Genomic DNA, 18,052 nt, shown 5'->3' on the forward strand with positions numbered 1-18,052 from the left:
GGCACAGGAACCCAGAGTCAGGACTTCCACATATCTTTTTAGGGGGTACAGCGCACTACACCATCCGTCGGTAGATCTTTCCTGAAGCTGTTTTTACTGTGGTACCAGCTCTGGTTGGTGCCTGTGTCCTTTCAATATGGCTCCATTTTCTTTATTTCTCCCACCCTTCTTTTATTCCTTCCTTTCTCCAGTCCCCCCTTCCTCCTTCCCTTCCTCTTTTCCATTCCCTCTTTTGCTTTCTTATTTTCCGAGACCACCAGATATTCCAGGCTCATCTCATCTTGTGTTTTCCTTGCCTCAGCCCTGGAATCAACTGCGAATCAAGGAGCCCTGGTTCCTTTTATTGGAAGATGGTGTTTAGAAATAAAGATCAGGGCACTAGGTATGCTCATTGGTGCCGGGGCCTCGCTGCTTCCAGGCTCCCCATATGTGTAAACACACACACACACATACACATACATACACACACTCACTCACTCATACTCATACACACATACACTACTAAGCAGTGTGTGTACACGCATTTTCATTTATTCTGTGTGCATCTTTAAAACAGAAGCATGAGTCCAGACCGATAGCTCTGACCCCCATCTAGCTCCACGGGGCTCATGCTAATCTTCCCACTTTCCTTATTTGTAACCTTTTTCTCCTATGGTCAAGAAACATGGCTCTTATTATCTATAATTTTTTATGTATTTGCTCAACCGTAGCATACATATAAAGTAGTTGAAATATATACCCTTGGGAGAAACAAATTTACCAACTAGTGTTTTGTTCAGTTCTTTTAGTTTTTAGCCTTAGAGTAAAACCAGTCAAAGCCCTGCTTGCCCGTTATTTAGGTCAGCTGTTTTGTTCCCCACCCCTTCAGCGTGGTTATGTGATTCAGTTTTAACACAGTCATTTGTCATCATCTGCATTCCATCTTTCCTTCATATCCTGGTTAAAATTTTTTCAATTTACATACAGCAAACTTCACCCTTTGTGGTGCCTCGTTGGACTTTGCTTGTGAATTTTCTTTTTGCCTTGAAAACAAGATGATTAATAACAGCTAATGCTAAGGAAGTGGAAGAGCCGATTTTATAATTTTTCGTTCATGAAAATGAAGACAGAATGTTTGCACGAGGGAAATCATCCCAACTCCCAAGTTTATAGTCAAAATGAGTCACCGAGGGTGACAGTTTTTATTCTTAATGAATCAACCTTTTGACATCTCTAGTACAAGCGTAATGCAGAATGGGTGGGGCTGAGTCCCTATTTTGCTTTGGTGTCTTTCTCAGCTTGTTAGGGAAGCAGTGAGCCATTGACCTGCTGTGGTCGTGTAGCACCTGCAGCCATTCCGTTCTACATGGAGACAAAACACCAGACTTGCAACACTGGCCTGAAGGGTTAGTTCAGCTTCTGCATTTCCTTCCCAAATCTATCTTGACATCTGAGCTCTTTCTTCCCCTCTCACGGAGGACAGTGGAATATGGGAGCTAGTAAGCGAGGTCTCAGGCTTCAGTGCTGTTTCCAGAGGGCTTGGTTGTAGTCAAAGGGGACTGTGTTTTACACCTAAGGTCTTGGCCAATTCTTGGGGACTCTGACCTTTTGTCTGTGGGGCAGGTTGATTCTACCCAGGGCTTCCTTTGTTAATTCTTCACCTTTCCAGGGCCGGTCTTCAGAACTGTTCGCAGATTTCCCTGGGGGTCCTTCATTGTAGCTCCAAATACCTGGAAGGACACTTAACAATTCGTCTCTTGCACTCTGTGTCAAGATTTCCCTGGGGGTCCTTCATTGTAGCTTCAAATACCTGTAAGGACACTTAACGATTCGTCTCTTGCACTCTGTGTCGTTCCAGCTGGTGTCGCTGTCCACGCGATTCAGCTGGTTTCCAGACGTGCGGTAGTCCGCCTCCCAGAGCTGGCACTTACTCCCTCTGCTGGCCGAATGAGAGAACTGCACGGAACACGGCTTGGCCGTTTGGTGTGGTGCTGTATCTAATTTCAGAACCTGGCGCTCAGAAAGTGATCATGATTATTTGCTGAGTGAATAAATAAACAAAAGTCCACCTTTAAAAACAAAAGAATATTATAAGCTATTTTATGGGAGTAAAAATTCAAGTTTGGGTTCTTCCTAACCCATTTTCTGACCCTGGCAGTTTTTAATTTTTTCTCATCAGAAACCCAAGTTTCTTAACTGGGAGCTTGCGACCCTACAGGTGTTACCAGGGATGCCAGTAGAAACGATTGAGCTCCATTTTGAGGAAACCCCATGCCCTGAATCCTGTCATAGAAGTGACGTGACTATGAGAAGCAGTATGGTCCTTAAGCAGTAGCCCAGCCTTTGCTTTTGAGTTTGAATACTGGCTGCCACTCACTTCTGTGTGATATTGGGAAAATTCCTTTATCTTTCTGAACTACAATGTCCTTATCTCAAAGACGACCTATCTCACCGAGATTTTAAGGGTGAGAAAAGTTATCTGCCTGCCATATTCTGCATGGCTACCCGACCCAGGGCACCGCCATTGTCAACAGCCTTACTTAGTAACTTGGTACAGGGTCTGCGTGCCCCTCCACAGCTGATCAAGATGGCCTGTGAAGTAGCCCCGCACATATAGCTTTGTCCAGGGGTTGAGTCGAGCCAGTAATTTCTTGCTTGGAAGCCGAACCATGGTTAGAGTCCAAAGCTTCATGGAAGAGCCGCGGAGGGGAGGAGGGTCAGAGTGTTGAGGAGGCAGAGGCATAGGGGTAGAAAAAGGACTTGAGAATGAAGAGGCAGTGCGTGCCGGGGACAGCTGAGAGTCCATCAGCTCAGCACCTCTCCCTTCTGGATATGATGCCTACTTCCTTTGGAGAACTCTTCCACCCTCTTAGAACCCAGCCACATGCCTTGCTCCCCTGACTGCAGCTAGACACGACTGAGGTGGCACATTACCCACCTGTGACCTTGCCCAGTGGAGCCCCGACCTGGGACGTTTGCCAGCTGGGGCTGGAGAAAGTGGTTTCTCTCTCTGGTGGCTAAAGCAACAGGCTCAGGACTGGTGGGGCCATGTTTCCTGCCACGTAGAGGAAGCCGTTTGAAGAAAGGAAGGGAACACGCCGAGGGAAGAGAGGCAGTTCTGGTTGCTTTCATGCCCCAGGCTTCCTGAGGCTCAGCTGCCCTTCTTGGTTTCATAACATTCCAAGGACATTCCTCTTTTGTCCTACTTAGTTTGGGTTGAGTTTCTGTCACTTGCAGCAACAACAACAAAACCCCATGACTAATGCAGTGATTCGCAGAAAAGAAGATACACAAGGAGTTACAGAGCCGCATGGGTAGTGATGCCCTGGCTTCAGCCCTACAGCTGGGATCACCGCAGCCGCCTTGGATCTGTAGCCAGGGGGCCTAGCCATGGCGGGGCTTCTGTTCTGAGACACTCTTGCATACCTTCTCCCCTTCATTGCCTCAGATAACCTCCCTTCCATCATCTTTCCTTAATTTGCCATAAGCCTCATGATTATCCCATGAGAGCATAGCTTTGACATTCAGGTGCCATTGGCCATCCGTGACCTTAAATTCTTTGAAGCTCCATCTTCTAACTATAGAGTCAAGATATTATGTGCCTCTTAGGGTGGGTGTGAGGATCGTATGAATTTGGGCATGTAATGCACTTAGCACAGAACTGGGGACTGTCAGGGCTCATTCAGTGTGCTGTCTCAGAGCTGCCAAGTTCTGACTGTCTTTTGTAAAAGAAATGATAGAATGATGGGAGTTTGGCCATTTGAGAGTCAGTGTTTGATGTTTCTGCTACATTCACATTGCTTAACATTAGAAGATGGACCTGGGGTAGGGGTGGGGGAAACAGGTACAAGAGAGAACTGTAATTATCTCCTGAGCCCGAGATTCTCCTGGCACCACCCAGGTCACATACCTTAAGTGAGACAATGATCTCACTGTCCTGATGTTGAATGGACCCAGATCTACAAGGAGCAAATTCTTTGTTTATTCAGGCTGTTATTCTGTCTTATTTATCACTCTTATGATAAGATATGAACTTAGTATAGTCATCTCAGTGGGTTTAAAAAGAGGTTGATTATTTTTTATCTGCAAGTTAATCTAGCTCAGAATAAAATGATCTTAGAATTGAAACATTATACCCAAGTTGCAAAATTTATGGGTTTATTATGAATAAATATCTTAATGCTGATCAACTCAAAACACCAAACCAAACCACCCCTCTAAAACAACCAATCCAACCTGCCAAACCTAAAGTTTTGGTCTTGCATTACAAATGCATCTTCTTTTCTAAAAGCTTATTTGGAGGAAAAAAATAGATCACATATTCACTTTAAATGCAATATGACTTAAAATTGTAACTAAACATAAATGACTATGTGTCCTATGAAGGTTACATGATAAAAATAATGAAAATAAATAACAATGAGAATTTTAAAATATACTAAATTTGAATGCTCCCAAGATGTATTTTTGTTTTGAGATGATTGTTGATAATGTAGGTAGAAAAGGACTTACCTAGTTTAGAAATTGTTTAATGTTAGAAGTGGTTCAGAGAGCTTTTGGTGGTCATAGCAATCAAAATTTGGTTATTAAAAAAAGTATTGCATGCTACTCATAAATGGCGGTCCAATATGAAATGATTTTTATTGAGTAATAAAATCACACCTCACATTTATTATTTACCTCATACTGGATATGTGCTAACCACTTTATACTCTGTATCGATATAAGTTTCACTATAGCCCATTGTGGGGTGTGGCTATCACTTCTGCTTTATAGGTGACAAAACTGAGGAAAAGCATGGATGGCCCACGGCTCCAATTTTTGTAGGATAATAAATTCGTGGTCCTATGATCCTTGCGAAAACACAAGTACCATTAATAGTAGACAATGTCAGAGATTTACAGGCCTTGACTATAATTCTTCAATTCTTTCTTAAAATCTTCCTCGGAACCAGTCTTTCCCAGTTGCCAATATGTGTAACTTCACTTTTCCCAAACTAAATTGTACTTATCTTCATCACTCTTTTCTAAAGTTCTCTCACCTTTCAGATCTCAGAATTCCTTTTGTTGTGATTGTTGAGTTCCCTGAAATAACAGAAACCGAAGCCTTTCTCTACTTAGATATGTCGTATTTTGGTTCAGCCCTTTTTGTCTGATGGCAATGTGTCTGTCGCCACGGAGAAGCTGTATTATGTTTTCCTTAAAAGGAACAGCCTGTTGTTCAATCTGGATTCAGTTGAGATTCTGCCACTGACTGGTTGTGGGAGCGTGAATGATATACAGAGCTTTTTGAGCCTCCACTTCTCCATTTGTGAATTCGGGTGATCATATCATAACTTATAGGATCACAGGAGACTTAAGTGAGATGATGCATTATACTAAATGCTTAACGAGTGTTAGTTTTTTTAAAAAAAAGTTAAGCCACATTTGCACTATTAAACACCAAAAACTGTAACTTGGTAGGTCCCAGAAATTGTTACTGAATAAGAATTATATATCAATAATTGTACTATTTGGCAAGTTATCTTGAAGTGGTATCTTTGCAAATGTTTTTCTTGTTATGAATTTTTTCCCCTATAAACTGTTAACAGTTCTAGATTTTCCTCCTGTCTAATGGCTTATATCATGAAAATCTTAGAGCCCATGATCTTTGGCTTCATAAATGATTAATTTAAAACTTCTGATTCTTTTCTAAGCATCAATATTTAAGACAGGGAGCGCATGTTCATTAATGAGAAGAGGCCATTGACCCTCTTGACCTGTGAAATCTTCCTTGGTTTATTTAAGTACCAAGGTTTACATGCACTATTCTCCATAGATTTAAAACTATTTTGGAGAAAGAAAAGGATGAAAAAAAATTTTCTTTTACCCTGAAAATAATACTTTTGGGATTTCTTTAAAGGTCGGTAACTGATGTCAAAAGAAATTTTTATGGTTTTGCTTTTTAAAATAGCAAGGTCTAGACTAAATAAATATTCTAATCAGCCTGTCCATCATCTGTCTCACTAATATTAGTTTGGAATGTATAGTTTTGATGAGGGAGGTAAGTATAATTCTTTGTCTCCCTACTTGTCTCTTGTTATATTTTGCTCTAATTTTATATTAACTATTCCAAAAATGCTTAAAAGCAGAAAATATAAAATTCTCCTAAAAGTCAAGTTCAAAGGGTGAGGTGAGGGTGAACAGTAGATGAGTGCTATTAGTGTGCATTTCCACGTTTGCTCATATTCTAAGTGTATAACTCACATGCACATGTTTTGCATATGCTGTCAAAAATGTTAGACCAGTATTTGTCTATTTACAAAGTGCTTTTTAAAAATAGTTCATTTGAGCTTCTAAATCAGTAGTTTTCAAAGTAGGTTTCACATAACTCGGGCATGTGGAGAGAAAATATTAAAAACTCTAATATTTAATGGTTATCTCATCTTTATATTGCTCTATTATATTGCTCTAGTTATATGACATATGAATACAAGAAGACAGTAAATGTATTTGTAAACATACTTCTATTAGGGGTAAGAGGGCAAAACTTTTCATTGATAACTGGTGGAAGGTCAAAAAGATGGGGCAATTCCTGCTACAGTCTTAGTGTCTCTCCACATGTGCCTGGAGGGTCACTTACATCACCTCTGCAGCTGCCGGCAGCCTGCCCAAGACCTACTGACTTCTAATCTCTGAGAAGTGAGGCCCAGAGGACTTTAAAAAAAAAAAAGTAAAAATCACCTTGAAATTTAAGAACATCTGATCTCAACTTTGGGAGGTAGGAATGACCCTCATTTTACAGATGAAGAAACTGAGGCTTGGAAAAAGTAAGAAACTGAAACCCAAGGTCATACTGTCAGCAAGAGACACAGGGTAATTCCACCCTGGGTTTATGGGGATGAAAGAGGCTCATGTGTGAAGTGCCAGGCACGGAGGTCATGGCGCTGGGCTGCAGGTGTCTATACAAGCCATCCTCATGTATTTTTCCTACCATTAGGAGCTGAGAGAAAAGCAACATCTGTGTCTCACTGCATAGATATGCATCTTTTCTTTCGTTCTGAGGATTTTAAAGATTGAGTTTAAGATGGCTGAAAAATGTGGTCAGCCAAGATTTCCACTGCTTGGCCTCAAACATTGGTTTTCTTAAGTTTCTTGATTCAGTTTGGGATTAAGGCCCTCGAGGTAATGTGGTCTGATGAGAGACCAAACCTTCGCTGGCTGCTTAAATTCTGCTCTGTCCACAGACCCCTAGAAAACCTCGCTGTTTAAACGGAACAGGGCAGTCTGAGAGTGGAGACCATGAATAATAAATGTAACTTCTTGTGTCTCAAGTTCATATAGACTTGTGCTCCTGCAGCTTGCATTTATGCCTTTATAATATAGCACAATCTCATAATTAGCATTCAGAATCTTAGTTGCACGACGTTTCCTCAACTGTCCTGTGAAGAACCTTGCTCTTTGCTCAAGGAATAACGTATTGAGTTCCCACTTTGGCCACACACTACCCTAGATCTAGGTAAAAGGCATTTGTTTATTAATTGCTTTAGTTGGAAAAAAAAATTGCTGATAGCTCCAAGCAACTGACTTCAATCAGCTGTAATCAGCATATTTAATGGTTTTGCCTAAACTGTTGTTTCTTAAAGTAGCTGAGGGTACTTCAAAAGTCAGGCTGTTTAGATATTTCTGCTATAACCTTAGACACTAAAGAAACTTACAGAGTTAGTAAGTGAGCAACTTATTTTTTCCATAAATCAACAGGGAAAGCACTTAGCATGAAAAAGCAGATGTCAGCTTATTTCTGTTTCATTATCATTATTTCCCAAGTAGAGGCTTTTAAAATGAATGAGGTTTAATCTGGAGAGGGAAAAATAGAGTCCAAGCCTAAGACCGGAGGCCACATTCCTGTGTCTGCGCACAGATGACAGAACCAAGGAAGTCAGATTTTTGCTCAATTACTTACGTTTGGTGCCTCCTTCATCCTTCCTAAGGCGTCCTGCTTGGAGACACTGATAGAGCTTTAGAAGAGAAGAGAGAAACTTACCCTTTGGGTCAGAGGCAGAGTGAAGCAGAAAGAGGGAAAAGGTAAATGGCCAAGAACTACTGAGCATGGACAAATGGGTGTGCACTAGGAAACCTCAAATCCTCGTCATTCTTTTGGGGATCTGGTTTGACAGTTGTAACAATTTGCCACTATCTGCCTTGGAAGCCAGGGAAAAACATTTACCTTCATATTTATGATAGTTCAGCTTCCCCCAGTAAAAAGTGAAATGTAACTTCTTAGCTCAAAAACCCAATATGTAATATAGATATAATCTTGAGTCAAAATCAAGATTTCACATGATCAATATCCGCATGATGCAATTTGCTAAGGACATGGACTGTGATGTCCGCTCCTAATCACAGCCAGTACATTACATGTAGAGTGCATCTGTGCTTTCAAATTGTCCAGAATGTTTGAAAAGTCTCACAACTGTCAGCATCACTTTTCTGATAAGAGGTGATACCAGGCTCCAGAAAGAAGATGCTACACAGAGCAAGATGCTCAGACAGCTGCTAGACAACCTGGTGGATAAAGCTAACTTCTGGAGTTTCTTTCCAACCTAAAGATATTGACGTTCCTGTGACACCCTTTGGTGGAGTCTGGATATTGGGTAAAGACAAAAGGGGCCAGGATTGATTGAAAAAAAAACGACAACTTGAAATTCTTGGTCATCTGTTAACCCTTTTGAAGCAATTATTTGCCCCAAAAGAATCATTACCGCTTAGGTGAGCTGTTAATCATAGTGAAATATTTGCAGCAGTCCTGAAATATAAAATGATATATAGATGGGTAAATGCAGAGTGTATTTCTGAAAGTTTTTTGTCCGCACTAATACCTCACATACACCTCTCGTCTGAATTTTCTTCTTTCATCCTTCTGTTTTAAAGATACCAGCGGGAAGTTGAGATGGCTGTAGAGGTCCAGTCCTCCTTCCCTTGGACCAAAGGCTTAAATTCCTTCTGTGTTAAACTAAATGTGAATACAGTCTTTCAAGCTCTTGTACACTGGCTCTATCTCAGGCTTTTGTGTTTTGAGGACCTGACGTGGTAAGGACTGTAAGCTGACCACTTCAAAACTCAATGTCCACCTCTCCCTTCTGAGTAACAGAATCCTAAACTCATTTGGGAGAGCCATGTACACAACTAGAGAGATAAGTTTTCTTAGCCTTTCTTATCAGCTAGATGTGGCCAAGTGACCAGATGTTGACCAATGAGGTGTGAGTGGAAGGGCTGAATTATACTTCCGGGAGGTCCTTAATAGAGAGAGAGTGAGATCTTCTGACCCTTTATTCTTTTTCCTACATGGAAAGCAAACCTAATGACTGGAGCCCCAGCAGCCATTTTGAACTTCTTGAGTGACCTTGAGAAAGAAGCCAAGATGACAGAAGGAGCATGTGTCACAGATACCACAGAACAACACCAGCCCGAAATGCTACTGCCAGACTTCTTTTATGTAAGAAGTAAATAAATCTCTATTTTTATGAGTCATTTATCATATGCAGTGGAACCTAATCCCAGCAGATACACTTGGAAAATTGTTGGAAGGAAACACTCTGAAATATTAAACATTTGGTGTACTAAATACAATAGCAAACACACCTACAATGCAATTAACAACACCTACAGTACCTGGTCTTCCTAGGTGGTCTCCCATCCAAGTACTAACCAGGCCCAACACTGCTTAGCTTCTGAGATAACAGTTTATCTTTTAAGGGCTCTGAGTAACCTTGTAGGTAGAGATGGCTTGTCACCAAACAAACCCAGGGTAACATATGCCTGTTAAGCATTTGTTAGGGTGTCATCCTTAAAGACGCTAGAAGCCTCAGAAGTCATGTTTTATGTTAAATGATTACCGAAATGCAGTGATTACAGATACTTCACGGTATTAGAGTTGAGTTGTGCTCAGTACTTGCGTAATCTTGTTTAATCTTTACAAGTATGTACTATTATTATTCTCTTAACAGATGGGCAAATAGAAGGGATACATTACTTGCCCAAGGTCACATGGTAAAGCTAGAAATCAAAACAAGGTCAGATTTCAGGGCCTGTTATGAAACACTATACATCTTCCATATTTTCATTTTTCTAGATAGTCTTGATCATCCTATAAATTCTCCATCCAGCCATGTGGAATGGCTGTCCCTGTTTTTATAAAATGGGAGGCCGAAACCTAGAGAAGGCTTGCTCATCCTTAAGAAACATGGAGTCACGGTGTCAAGAGTTTGGACCCTAGGGACAGAGAGCCAAATCCATTCTTGGCAAACAGACCTAGTCTCTTCCTCAACTGTGATATATAGTCATCTAGCTCTTCAAATCGAAAGAAACATCAAGGGCCGCTGACACTGGGAAAATCAGAACCACCATTGAGAAAAGACAGGCAGCTGCATGTGTTGTAATATTTTAATCAGAATCAGAAATTAAATGGCATAAAACACTCCATATATCTCTTTGCTGTTCCAAATGTCATGAACTTCAAACCCGAACATGAAACAAGCAGTTTTAGGAATTATTTTGGCTGGCTTCCCCAATCCCAAAGGAGATTTAAAAAGTAATAATGTAAAAAAGTTAAGGTCAAGGTGTCTTAATATCACAGCTAATGACTAACCATTTGTTTACTAGCAGCTTCTGCTCCACCCTGAAAGCTGCTGAACTTGCTGTCAAACAAGTGGTTAGTTATTAGTTCCCTGGGTGATTGTCCCTGAAGGCAAGCAATGCTCTGGTGTGGACACAATAGGCACTTTAAGTGGGGGTAGTTACCTCTTCCAGGTTGGGTCCAACGTTTGGCTCTCAAAGGCAAGATAAAGAATTGACAAAGAGAATGTCCTGCGAGTCGGTGCTCCGGGATTAAGTGCTGGGATGTCAGAGCATTCTCAAGAACATCTGTGGGTTGGTTAATCCTAGACACCGGCACCGCGGCCTAGTCTGAGTTTTGTTCTCCTGTCCTGAGTGATAGCCCATCTCCACGGGGATGCTCTCAGTATTTAGCAAGCGGCACGACACTGGCTCTCACAACCATCAGCACAGACGCTGGCTGTAAACAACTGGTAAGGCCGCCCCGGTGCGCGCTGCCGAGGATGGGCTCAGCGTCTGCGGGCAAACGCATCCAGAAGCGGCCCGCGTGACATTAGCCCCTTCGCCTGAGCAGAGCCGCTCCCCTAATCCGCCTCGTCCACATCTTCTCCCGCAGTCGCCGCTTCTAAAGCCGCGAGGGCTTCCGCCACCGCCGCGTCCTCGTCCTCGTCCGCGGTGTCCGCGCTCCCGCCTCCAGCGGAGCCGCGGGCGTCCTCCCACCCGTTTCTCGAATCGGTCGCAGTCACGGTCTGGGCAGGATCCTCTTCTTTAAAGTAGACACTAAGGACTTCTGTCGCCACGGCCTCGTTTAACGAATCCCAGCTTCGCTGCGTGGAGAAGGGCGCATTCCAGCCCTGCTCCCCCACCCCGGGGCGCACTCCCTCCAGCGGCGCCCCCTCGGCATGGCTCTTGACAAGGCAATCCTTTTCTTCACGGTCCACGTGGTCTGCAGCTGCGCCCCAGTGTTGCAAGTAGTCCGGGGCTGGTATCTGCAGGACGTGCTCTGGTACTTCCACGGCAGGGTATTCTACCTCGGAAGGGACTCTGGGGTCTCCATTTCGGACGACTCGGGTCTCTCCCGAGGCCTGCAGCTCACAGTCCTGTCCCCTGGCGCCCCCTCCATCGAGGACGGGTTGGGTCGGGTGCATGCTGTTCGAGGTACTGGCCCAGGAACCTCGGCCACCCGGGTAGGGCCCAGGATCCCCCGTGGGCTGCAGAGCGGCAGTGGGGCCAACGCCATTGACGGTGCTGCTAGTCTTCTCCACACAGTGTCCCGAGTCCCCTTGAGGGAGCGGTCCTTGGTGAGACAAGCAGGGTTCCTGCGGACCCGGACCCGCTGTTCTGCTTCTGCTCACAGTCCTCTGCAAGCTCTCACTCTGAAGGTCATTTTTATGCACCAGGACTTCGCTGCTCTGTTTGCCTTTTAACTTAACAGTGCCATCTTCATCTAACTTGTAGCTGTTTACTTCGTTGACATAGCCAGGGGAGGACACTTGAACTGGATCGAAGAGATAGCTGGGGTGAGAATAATGAAGATCAGTCAGGTTAATTATTCATTAACTTTGTTTATTAATAACTCTATTCATCACTAATTTTCATTATTAATACTTTCTGCTACAGGCTCTGTTTCTTCTCTTCTTACTTTCGGTGATTACTCTTTTAAAGCTTATACGTGTGTCTTAATCAAACAGATACAGTTGGGGTAAAAATGTTCTACCAACTGGAATTAGATCTTAAGAAAAAATCCAAGAGTTTGGGAAGAAGGTAAAGTACAAAGTGGTTCATGGAATTTAGAAACAAACAAACAAAAAATGAAAGTCCAATAAGAGAGAAATAAGTACTGATGGTACATCCCTTCAATAGAAAATTATACAGTTATCAAAATAATAAATGTCTGGACTAGCATGAAAAATACAGTAAGTGTTGTTTGAATAAAGCCTAAGATCACATTATGATATAAGTGGAGTAATGTATATATATGTGTATGTGTGTGAGTATATATATGGATAAAAATATACATATATGTGTATGGAATAGAACTAGAAAAATAAAGATAATTTTATTTGTTAAGGAAGCAAAATCATCAGTTATTTTTTTCCCTTTTATGTACAATTCTATTCTTATTACCCAAAGTTTTATAAAATCAAATCTGCACAAAATTAAAAGCACATGTGTGACCATGGCAATTTATTTTCAGTGATGCCATTTCAGATGCAGTTTAAAATCTAGGCCACATGTCCTCTTATATATCAAAGGAGTTTCAAACTCTTAATTTCCTGGCAATGCTGGTCATGCCCCAAGCTGGATAAAGGCGCTGAACCCATGCAGGGCCTTTAAAAGTGCCTCCGAGTAATTACGAATCCTCCATTCGAGTGAGGTATTTTTTTCAACTTTACCTTTGTATCATTTTACAGCACTTGCACCCCATCTGGATTATTTTTTGTTACCATCTGGAAAAGAAAGTGTAAAAAGGAGAAAACATAGTGAATGACATGTTAATAGAAATTAAGTTTGCTTTATCTTTCCTAGATATTCAAAGTTAGTAGTCACAATTCTTGGCAAAAAAAGGTAATGTGGGTTGGGGAGGAACTGGAGTGCCTTTGTGTATCAAAAATCAGTGATTCAGAGTTCTCAAACATTCATTGATACTTGTTTCTGTGCCAGACCCTTTCTTCTACCCTGGGAATTATATATGCCATCTTCATTTTGCAAATGAGAAAATACAGGCTGAAGAAGGCTAGGGAGAGAACGGTGGGACTAAAAAGGATCAGTATATATTCCACTCCATTGCCTTCTCCAGGGGACACGGGGACCTAACCGGGGTGCAGCCACTGTGCAGAGCAGGAGGCTTCCTTGCTAGAGAATTATCTACTCTCTTAAAGGACATCAGGTAAGGTAGCTGATTTATGTGTTCCACGTTATTGACCTGAGGAGGTGACAGCCGGAGTTATCATCACAAGCTTCACTTGGACTAAACTGTTCCTGCTTTGTCTTTCCTATCATTGGACCCATCCTGGCTAAATTTCCTGAACCCCCATCGTCTTGAACGTGCCCTCTCCGGCTTCCTGGTGGCCAGTGGACCCCAGTCTGTGCTTTTTCATTTCCTACCTGCCTACTGTTTCCTATCCTTTCCCAAGGTTGCATTTTTTCCCCCTGATACTTGCCCTCTGAATAAATCTTCTCTTCATGTAAAACTGACCACACTGTTCTGGTCTTTCCTCTGAAAATCCTAAAAATGAATGTGGAAGAATGTTTAAGTTGTTCCCCGTTTCTAATATCTATAACCTTTAAAAAGACAAGCCAATAACATAAACTCAAGCCCCAGGCCCTCTGTCTCTATAAGACGTGTGCACTTGGAAGAGAGAGAAATCGCTCATTGCTGGCTGTGTCACTGCCTCCCTTGTGCTCTATCCTGCCTTCTTTCGGTCATGGATGAATGTCCCAGGATGCTAGTTCATAAGCTTTTACCTATGGAAACTGGTTGGTTGGGTACAGGGGACTAGGTTTACATTAATAAAACAAATCCACAAGTCACCTCCTGTGGGGAGGGATGAAAAATGTCCCCCCACCCCAAGATATCCATATCCTAATCTCTGAAACTTGTGAACGCTACTTCTTCATACGGCCAAAAAGAAGAAGAAAAAAATCTTTGCAGATGTGATTATAGATTTGAAGATTTGAGATGGGAGGATTTGCCCAGCTCTGCCTCTTACTGGTTGTGTGACTTTCGGCCTCAGCGATTTCACTTGTAAATAGGGATAATGATATACCTAGGACATGGCGTTGTTGGGGACTATACAAGTTAACATTCATAATAAGTGTATACTTATTACTCAGCCCCATTTGGATACAGCATGCTTAAAAAAAAGATGAAAGTCTTGCACCTAAGAAAGATGTATGGTTGCCAAGACATATACATATAAACAAGAGCGTTAATAATACAAACTAATACTTGTTTCTGGCATAAGGGCCAAATGGTGTATTTCTATTAACTGTGGCACCAATTGAAAGACATAAACCCCAAGTGCAACAGAAGTTCCACAGACAGGGAAATCATTAGGGCTTAGCCAGTAATCTGCACGTTCAACCTTTGTGTTCTTCAACGTCCCCAACAACACCAACACCATGTACTAAGGTATATCATTATCCTCATTCACAGGTTAAATAGCTGAGGCCCAAATTCACACAGCACTCTCAATTAAATTACCCAATTTCCAAAGCCCAGGATTTTGTTTCTAGCCTCTGCTCCCCATTTATGTCCATTCTCTGCTAATAATTCATATATCATCTGGATAAACAGGACATAAAAAGTACCATGTGCATCTCCTCCCCTCCCCCTGGTCCCTTTCCCCCTCCACACCCTGCTCTAAAATTCTGCCCCTTCCATGCTGGCAGTACCTTTTGTTTATCTTGGACACTATTTAAAAAAGAAAAAAAAAAAACACAAAAAAAACACCAACCAGCTAGGAGGATAGGTGCCCAAAAAAAGTCAAAGGAAAAGAAAAAAGGGCTCTAAAGTGTTTGAGAAAGAGAAGTCTGTGGGTCATAATAACATAATCATTATGTTATTATGCAATTGTGAAATAAATATTAATCATTGAAAAATATCAGGTCGGTCAACTTTAAAATGGTGAGTTCAAGAGTTGTACATAGGGAAGATTTTCTTCTTCTGAAAGGAAGGAAGGACGAAAGAGGCATTTCTTGAGTGACGCCTTATGTTCCTAGTGTCACAGAGACTAAGGTCAATGTTGGGGAGCCCTTGCCTGGCTGGAGTTGAAGAGTCTGTCCCCACCCTTTGCTGCTGTGGCTGTGGCCACAAAAGCAACATGCACTGAGATGCAATGATGCTGAGATTTAATAGCCCAATTCGAGAGCCACCACTTCTCCATTTCTTATAGAATGTACACTGCATCTGTGGCTTTTAGGCTCCCCTCCCTCTCCCTCAGGAAAACCACAGGATCTATACTTTTCTTCAAAACCATGTAATTGTAAAGGACGTCTTGATGGCTCTCCCCTTTCAGGATCAAGTTTACAGTTTGGCTTCTTCCTCCACTGCTTCCCTTTAAATTAGGGCACACCACATGGGTTTTCTACAGAACTGGCTCCACACCTGAGGGCCACGCTCTGTGCCTCCCCCAAGTTTGGTGGAGACGGCCTCTTCCTGATGACAGGTTCTGCCCTCTCCCACCTGGCTCCATGTTTTCCTTCCCCAGCGACATGCCTTCCCCCAGTGAGACCTGCTCTAGTGTCCAAGGTTGTGTGACCACCGATGAAAAGGGTGGGGACTCATGTATCTACACCCAACCCCTGCCTGCCCGTATCTGCCATTATCCTTCCTGGTACGAAGATATCGAGTTCCTAATATCAAGTTCAATCTATTTGTCTTTTCAGATGTTATTTCCACACCTACATCTTGCTTTTGGTGAGGTGTTCTCCTATTGCCAGGTGTAAAAAGGAAACACTCTTTGTCCAGCATAATACATGGAAAGAGGAAAAATATATGTTCTTTTGAAGTAAGACTGAGTTCAAAATGGGCAGTCCATCTGCTTTCTCTGCCCCCCCTCACTTTGGTGACAGCTAGGTTAAAAGTGAGAAATCAGTTGTCAGGTGTCCTTTATTGCTGAGCAGGGTCAAAATTTGCTTTCTCTTTGGACTATAAAAAGGCAACAGAGAAGCGAAGGGCAGATCCTTCACAACCATCATCTCATTTACACAGGGAAAAGCAAATACCATTAGGGTGGTGAGTCCATCACCACTGGCGCCTGTCCCGTCCTGGAGTCCTATGATGGGGGCTAACTCTGTCCTGTGTTTTGTGTTGAAGTTAAACAGTCCCATGCTCGAAGACGGATGTGACACCGTCCCATCAGTTACTAGTTAAGTCTGCTTGCTGGAAAATCCTGTTTCATGAGGGGGAGAGTGGTGGAGGTGGGAAGAAGCGGGGAGACCAGGAGAGCCAGGAGTTTGCTAACCAGGCAGAGAAATTGACTGAGCATTCACCTGGAGTCAAGGGTATAGGGAGAGGCTCCACCCAGCGGGAAAGGGCTGCCTTTGTAGATTAGCTAAGAGTATGAAATCAATGTCCATTTCCTGATTGTCATCATTGTACAGGTATTATATAAGAGAATGCCCTTGTTCTTAGGAAATACATGGTGAAGTATTTAGGAGTAAGGAGCATGGGATCTGTAACTAAGCAAAATAATTCAGGAAAAAAAAATGTGTGTGTGTATAAAGAGAAAGGGAAGAACAAAGCCAATGTGGTAAATGTTAACGTTTGGGGACTCAGGGTAGAGAATATATGGGGGCTCTTTGTGCTTCTCTTGCAACTTTTCTGTAAATCTGAAATGATGTCAAAAGTTAAAAGAAAAAAAAGTGTGAAGGAGCTCATCAAAATCCAGTACGTAGGGAAGACCTTTCCTGGTATTTCATAGATAAATGGATAGAAAAATTAGAAAGTGGTACAGTGCAGCTATTATTAAGGCTGTTGCTATTATCTTCATTAATATTTCCTGAGTATATGTTTATATTATATATAATTATTCATTTTATATATGTAATATGTTTTCTATTAATGTAATCTGTCTTGGTAAGTTCTGTTGTTTTTTGAGTCTACTGAATTACACAATAAGAAGCAGCTTGTGATCCACTAGTTTTTGCAAAAGGGAAGTGGATCCTCTTGATTTGGGCGCTGACAATCTCATAGATGTGGTTTTGTTTATTCACCACTAGATGGCAATATAGAGTGGTTATTTAACCTAATTTCAAGAGAGGGACTTGGTATGAGAAAGGCCTCAAGAAACATTAATTAATTAGGGCACAAACAATGTAGGTGTGTTGTCATGGGGGCAAAGTTAGGGAGTAAGTGACGTGGGAAATATTTTGTACAATTATTATTGCCCCCTTTAAGTCCTGGTGGCCATGGCTCCACTATATGGCAGGGTCTCCTCCACTTCTAGCTGGGTGTGAGGTTTATTCTGTAGACTGGCCAGACCACAGTGAAGTCAAAGGCTCCTGCAATTCTACAGAGCCTCTTTTGACAGAATTACTGCTCATCAAACTTCCAAATGCGAGAGTCCGGATTGCTCTCCCACTTGGACAATTTTTCTTCCGAAGAGGCTGGTGGTGGGGATGGACGGAGGAGCCTGTGGTATGGAAGGGTCCAGTTCCTCCCCCTGGACTCCAAGGGCTGGTCTTGGAGACCTGTCTTCTGGAGGAGGGTATATGGCCATGAACTAGAAGGTAAAGATAAGCCAGAAAATACACATGTCCCAATTTGAAGGTTTTTGAGGAAGGAGCCCATTATTTTTATTGAAAATAAATTCAGAATTTTGTGTTTAAAAAGGAGAAATTTGTGTGAATTATTAGAATTAAACATAAGGCATACAGAAATTGTCAAGTTCTGTCAGTATCTGCTGGTCAACCTTCTAGATGCCTCACCAGCCCCCCTCATGCCCTGCCCCAGATCCTTCTGCACTCGGGAACTG

General features: G+C 42.3%; 1 protein-coding gene across 2 annotated transcripts in view; it reads right to left on the bottom strand.

The window, feature by feature from the left end:
• Positions 1–10,382: 10,382 nt before the first annotated feature.
• CUNH4orf19 (chromosome unknown C4orf19 homolog) overlaps positions 10,383–18,052 on the bottom strand; it is a 37,948-nt gene continuing 30,278 nt past the window's right edge. For both annotated transcript variants that reach the window (XM_015594884.2, XM_006919066.3), the window contains 2 exons: positions 12,968–13,021; positions 10,383–12,086 (listed from right to left, as the gene is read on the bottom strand). In XM_015594884.2, coding sequence (XP_015450370.1) covers positions 11,156–12,086; positions 12,968–12,999 — 963 coding nt within the window. In that variant the 5' untranslated portion in view covers positions 13,000–13,021 and the 3' untranslated portion in view covers positions 10,383–11,155. The remainder of the gene's footprint in view (positions 12,087–12,967; positions 13,022–18,052) is intronic.

This window comes from Pteropus alecto, unplaced genomic scaffold (genome assembly GCF_000325575.1).
Source record: "Pteropus alecto unplaced genomic scaffold, ASM32557v1 scaffold5, whole genome shotgun sequence".
Taxonomy (NCBI): domain Eukaryota; kingdom Metazoa; phylum Chordata; class Mammalia; order Chiroptera; family Pteropodidae; genus Pteropus; species Pteropus alecto.